The 5970-nt window shown below is 65.3% G+C and overlaps 1 protein-coding gene across 1 annotated transcript in view; it reads left to right on the forward strand.

Annotated features, from left to right (window-relative positions):
- CHLRE_07g322176v5 (uncharacterized protein) overlaps window positions 1–5970 on the forward strand; it is a 15426-nt gene that overhangs the window by 1669 nt on the left and 7787 nt on the right. Inside the window, exons 3-11 of the mRNA XM_043063987.1 lie at window positions 1340–1419; window positions 1717–1857; window positions 2769–2867; window positions 3325–3460; window positions 3797–3931; window positions 4318–4386; window positions 4735–4906; window positions 5329–5435; window positions 5769–5897. Coding sequence (XP_042922555.1) covers window positions 1340–1419; window positions 1717–1857; window positions 2769–2867; window positions 3325–3460; window positions 3797–3931; window positions 4318–4386; window positions 4735–4906; window positions 5329–5435; window positions 5769–5897 — 1068 coding nt within the window. The remainder of the gene's footprint in view (window positions 1–1339; window positions 1420–1716; window positions 1858–2768; window positions 2868–3324; window positions 3461–3796; window positions 3932–4317; window positions 4387–4734; window positions 4907–5328; window positions 5436–5768; window positions 5898–5970) is intronic.

The raw sequence follows: 5970 nt of genomic DNA on the forward strand, positions 1-5970 counted from the left end.
CGCCCAACCCAGATAGGGAGGGGGGAGGGGGAGGGGGGGCAGAGGGAGGAGGTGGGGAAGGCGGGGGAGGGGCAGGAGGGAGGAGGGAGGAGGAAGAGGAATAGTTGCACCGGGTAGCGGCGAAGCCACTGATGACTAGGGCTGACAAGCCCTAGTGTTCGGTGAGCGCGTTCCACACGCTCGCCCCTAGGCACGCCCGACACATCAGGGGGTAAGGCCCCAGTCCTGGTCAAGACAAAAGAGACACACGGTCTCACCCGCGCAAGGGTGGCGGGTCGGAGAGAGGAGGGACGGAGAGGGAAGAGGGAGGACGGAGGAGGGAGGAGGGAGGAGGGAGGAGCGAGGGCGGAGAGGGAGAGGGAGGAGAGGGAGGAGTAGAAGGGGGAGGGTGGAGGAGGGGGAGGAGGGGGCGAGGGAGGAGATGGAGGAGGAGCAGGGGGAGCAGAGAGCGGAGAGGGAGGAGAGGCAGGGGAGGCAGGCAGGGGAGGCAGGGGCAGGAGGCGCAGGACGAGAGGGGTCCCGCAAGTCCCGGGGGACAAAAGCGTGGCGAACGGGAGAGTGCATGGGTGGCGAAGGAGGCGCGAGGGTGCGTGGCCAGGGATGGCGACAGGATGTGCGGATACGAGCTGAGCGCTTGTATCGCCAGGTGGGCGGGTGGGCAGGTGGGCAGGCGGGCAGGTGGGCAGGGCGGAAGGCGGGCGAGTGGGCAGGTGAGAAGGGTGGCCAGGTCGAGCACGGGCTGTGAAGGCGGCTGGGAGTTTTTGAGGGGTAGGCATGGGCGCAACATCGCCACGGCGGCCGCGGCAGCGACGGCCGAGGGGGCGGTGTATGAGGCGGCGGCGGTGGTGGCGACAGCGACAGACAGCATGGTGATGGCGGGGGAGGGGGGGGTTGCAAAGATTGGCACAGAGAAGTGTAGCGAAATAGGCAGCAGGGGGGTGCGGAAGGCGTGGGGGAGGAGGCGCAGCAGGCGGGTGGTGTTGGGAGGGTGGCGGCAGGTCGGGGGGGGGGGGGGGGTTGAAATGCCCGCTGTTGGGCTGGCGGCTTGGGCTGGTGTGCTGGCGGCCGGGGTCACCGGGTGGCCTCAGGCGCCGCCAGGCGTGGCGACGGCTTCAGCGCCGCGCCCAAACCCCCCACCCCAAACACATCACGTCCCACACCACACTCGGGCACTCCGGCACGCGTCTACCACCACCTCGCCCTCCCCCCCACACCCTGGACTAACCCCAGCACATGACCCTGTATCAACCCTCCCCACGCCTGTCTCACCTCCTCTCCTCACCTCTCCTCACCTCTCCTCTCCTCTCTTGCACCTCCCCTCCGCCCTCCACTCCCTCAGGGCACCAGCTACAAGGGCAACCTGATGGCCACGTTCAACTGGTGTGAGGGCGACGGCGAGCGCTGCTGCATCGACAGGAAGTGAGTGTGTGTGGAGCAGGGGCGAGGTTGGGGGTGGGGTGGGTCAGGGTCAGGGGGCGGCGGGAGGAGGCAGGAGGGGGCAAGAGGAGGCTGGAAGGGGCAGCAGGGGGAGGCGGTCGGGGGCCGGAAGGTGCCATGAGGGTGTGAAGGAGCGAAGGGCGGGTAGAGGGGTGGATGGGGATGAGAGGGAGCGGGACGGACTGGTTCGCTCTAGCACACACGGGGTTTTTACCTACAACACGCACATGCTAACACCCGCGCGGCTTTGTTTCCCTGACAAACTAACCAACACACCAGGCTGGGCGGTTTGCCGATTATGGTTCGCTCCGACGCCTGCAACCTGTCCGGCATGAGTCGTGCCGAGCTGGTGGCTGCCAAGGAGGAGGCAAACGAGATGGGCGGCTACTTCATCTGCAACGGCATAGAGCGCATCATCCGGTGAGGGGTGGGGGAGGCGGCTGGGGAGGGGGAGAGGGAAGGGGCAGAGAAGGGTTGAACAGCGATTACCGTACGTTTATCCGATCACCGCGCACCCCACCCGGGTAGACATTTATTTTTGCACCGCGCACCCCTGTTCCGGTATTGTTTTGGGACCGCGCACCCCCCTACTTAGTATTTCTGCGATACCGCGCAGCCAGTAAACTGCGCGATACTTCAGTGTGTGGGCAGTTGCAACACCACTTCGCCACAGCCCCGCACATCTTTGAGCGCCACGCAGTACACGCAGCGTGCTGCCGCCAGTCTTAGCTGGCACGTTGCAACACCAATGCGCCACAGCCCCGCACATCTCCAACCCTCCAGCGCCACGCAGCGCGCCGCCGGCAGTCTTAGCTGGCACGTTGCAACGCCAATTCGCCACAGCCCCGCACTCTCCTACCCCCCAGCGCCACGCAGCACGCCAATGGGTCAAGCACTCTCCTCCTCGCCCTCCTCCTTGCTCTCCTCCTCGCTCCCCTCCTCGCTCTCCTCCGCGCTCCCCTCCTCGCTCCCATCCTCGGCCGACTCCCTAATAAACTTTGCGCGCAAAACTCGAAGCATGGCGTGCGGACGTGCGGTCCGCTCGCCCGTGCGGGTATTTCCGTCGCACCGCGCACCCCCCGGGAGTTTTATTTTGCAGGACCGCGCACCCCCCCAAAAGTGCGCGGTAATTCGACTTTTTGGGCAAATACTTTATTTACATGCGCGGTGATCGTGTGCGGGTACGGTATATGCGTGGTCAAGGGAGTAGGGAGGGTAGGAAGAGCGCCTCTCCCTTCTGTCTGCCTGCACTCAACTCTGCACCTTCCCCCCTCTCCCACCTCCCTCCTCCCTCCTCTCCCCTCCTGCTCCTCCCTCCTGCTCCCCCTCAGCTGCCTGGTGGCTCAGCGGCGGCACTACATCATGGCTCTACGCCGCGGCGCCTACCACAAGCGTGGAGCCAACTACACGGACGCAGCCACACTCATCCGGTGAGCGGGGGGATTGTAAACACCAGCCCAAACTGAAGGGGGGGAAGGGGAGCGGGAGGCAGCGAGGGGTGGGTGTGCAGATGTGCGGAGAGGGGGAGGTGGGAGGGCTGGCATAGCAAAGGCGAGAGGGCGGGGAAGCAAGGGCGCGTGGGAAAAGGCGTGCGCGCTAGGCGCGATGACTAAGTATCCCCGCCGCCTCCCCTCCCGCCCGCTGTGCTCTCACCTTCCATTCGTTTCAAGCCCGCTGTGCCTTTCTCCCGCCTGCTCACACTTGTTCCCCCCGCCCTCCCCCTCGGCCTTCACTTGTTAAACAGTCATGATTGTAACCCCCTCCCCGGGCTCCGCTAGTTCGGCTTGGTTTAGTTCAGTTTGGGCTGGTACAACCCCCTCTCCCCCTATTATTATGTATGCATGTAACCCTCCGCATTTCCTCCGCACCCCCCCCCCCCCCGCGCAGCTGCGTGCGCCCCGACCAGTCTAGCGCCACGGTGCGCTGCCACTACCTCACAGACGGCACCGTGAACTTCGCGTTCACCATGCGGCGTGCCGAGTACTTCATCCCCGCGGGCGTGCTGCTCAAGTGCTTCCTGGAGGTAGGGGGGGAAGGAGGGGGAGGGGGAGGATTGGGGGAGAGGGGGCAGGGGCGCGTGTGTGTGTGGGGGGGGGTTACATTCATGATCAGTTTTGTGTGGGGGGGGGGTGGATGGGGGGTCAGGGGGTGTTTCCACCACTCCATGAGAGCAACAAGGGAGAAGATTGTTGCACGCGGAGGGGGGAGGAGGCTGATGAGGAGGGAGAGCCGGGGCGGCTGGTGCCGTTGTGTACACTGCCCTGGGTACAGACGCCGCCGACTTGGCACGATTTCCCGCACGCGTGCCATACCCAACCCTGCCATTGTACGACTCCTCCGTACCGTGTACGGTGCGCAGGTCAGTGACCGGGAGCTGTACGGCAAGTTGGTGTCGGGCAGTGCCCCGGGCGGCGGCGCGGCGGCGTTCGCGGCGGAGCGGGCGGAGCTGCTGCTGCGGCAGGCGGACCGACACGACCTGCGCACCAAGACGCAGGTGGGCGGGAGGTGCGGGGGGGAGGTTAGCCGGCGAGGTCTTTGGTCTAGGTCTGGAGGTCTGAAAGAGGGATGGAGTCACGAGTCCGGAATGCCGACGTCCAGCGGGAGCAGCGGGTGGTAGGGTGGGTCGCGGTGTGCGGGGTCGGGGCAGTGCATGCGCGACTGCAAACACCCGGCGCGAGCTCACACGATGCAACCCCCACCCACCCCACGGACACACACACACACACACACACACACACACACACACACACACACACACACACACATATATACACACACAACGCACAAACACGAACAAACACATAATCTCGCACACGCCTGCCGCACGCCCCTACAACTTCTTAAATAATCACGAATGTAACCCCCGATCCCGCCCTGCAGTGTATCGAGTACCTGGGCCGTCACTTCCGAGTGGTGTTGGAACAGCCCCCGTCAGCCACCGACTACGAGGTAGGGGGGGGGGGGATTGTAAATACCAGCCCAAACTGGGGGGTGGGAGCGGTGGGGGGTGCAACTCGTGCAAGGTTAAAACATTGGGAAGTGGGGGGTGGGGTTTCTTGGAGGTTTGGTGGGCTGGGGCTGTTGTGTCCCTGATGTCTGCCGTCGTCTCTTATGCTTTCACACACTTTTGCCGTACCTGTTGGTTCTGCCCTCTCATTCACTCTCACAAACACAACCCCCCCCCCCCACACACACACACTCTCTCTCTCTCTCACGCCCTCACACGCCCTCACACGCTCTCACACGCTCTCACGTACACACGCACCCCCCACCTGCCGCCACCCCCTCCTCCTACAGGTGGGCGAGGCTCTCCTGGCCGAGTACGTGTTCATCCACCTGGACCCAGCCCGCCCCGCCGACAAGCTCAACCTGCTGGTGGCCATGTTGCACAAGCTGTACGCACTGGTGTGCGGCGCATGCGCGGAGGACAACCCGGACGCACTGACGCATCACGAGATCCTGCTGCCGGGTGGGTGGGAGGAGGGGTAAAGGGAGGAGGGGGAGGGGGAGGGGGAGGAGGGGGAGGGGGGAGGAGGGGGGGAAAGGGGGAGGAGGGGGGGGGGAAAGGGGGGAGGGAGAAGGAGGGGGGAGGAGGAGGAGGAGGTGGAGGAGGAGGGGGAGGAGGAGGAGATGTGGCTGCGGGAGCCAAAGGCGCGGTGGGCTGGGCAAGGTGGCAGGAGGCTGCCGGAGCAGTGGCGTGGAGGGTGTGGGCTCGTGCCTTGGCAACCGCACTGTGGAGAGCAGGCACGCATTGCGGACGCGCGCACGCCGCCGCCCCTACTTTCTGCCCCCCACTCCACCCCCCACCCCCCATGGTCTACCGTCTACCCTCTACCTCCTTAACTATATATGATGTAACCCCCCCGCCTGCCTCCCCACCCCGGCCTGCAGGCCACCTGCTCCTCAAGTTCATGAAGGAGAAGCTGGAGGACACGCTGTCCATCACGCGCGAGCTGATGAAGAAGGACCTGGAGGCGCGGCCCGGGACCGACGTGGCGGTGAGGGCCAGGGTGTGTGTGTGGGGGGGTGGGGTGTGTGTGTGTGGGGGGGTGATGGCACAAGGAAGTGTTTGTCAGGCCACCACTTGCAACAAGCGCCTCGAGCTTATTTGCTGCGTCACCGGCAGTGTCTTGTGGCTCCACTTGTCTTCCGCCACTGCGCCGGCCTCGTGAAACCGCTCCCAGCCCTCACCACTACCCTCACTGACCCAGCCTCACCACCACCACCCTCACCACCACCACACTCACCACCACCACCCTCGCCACCACCACCACCACCACCACCACCACCACCCTCCTCCACCACCCTCCACCACCCGCCCACCCGCCCAGTCCGCCGAGTACATGGCGGGTCTGCTGAAGAAGCTGGGCGACGTGGGCTCCAAGTTCGAGTACCTGCTCAACACAGGCAACCTGGTGTCGCGCTCGGGGCTGGACCTCAGCCAGGCAACCGGGTTCACGGTGAGAGGGGAGGCAGCGAGGAGGAGGAGGAGGGAGGAGAGGGAGGAGGGAGGAGGGAGAGGGGGCGGCAGGG

This window comes from Chlamydomonas reinhardtii, chromosome 7, assembly GCF_000002595.2.
Source record: "Chlamydomonas reinhardtii strain CC-503 cw92 mt+ chromosome 7, whole genome shotgun sequence".
NCBI classification, from domain to species: domain Eukaryota; kingdom Viridiplantae; phylum Chlorophyta; class Chlorophyceae; order Chlamydomonadales; family Chlamydomonadaceae; genus Chlamydomonas; species Chlamydomonas reinhardtii.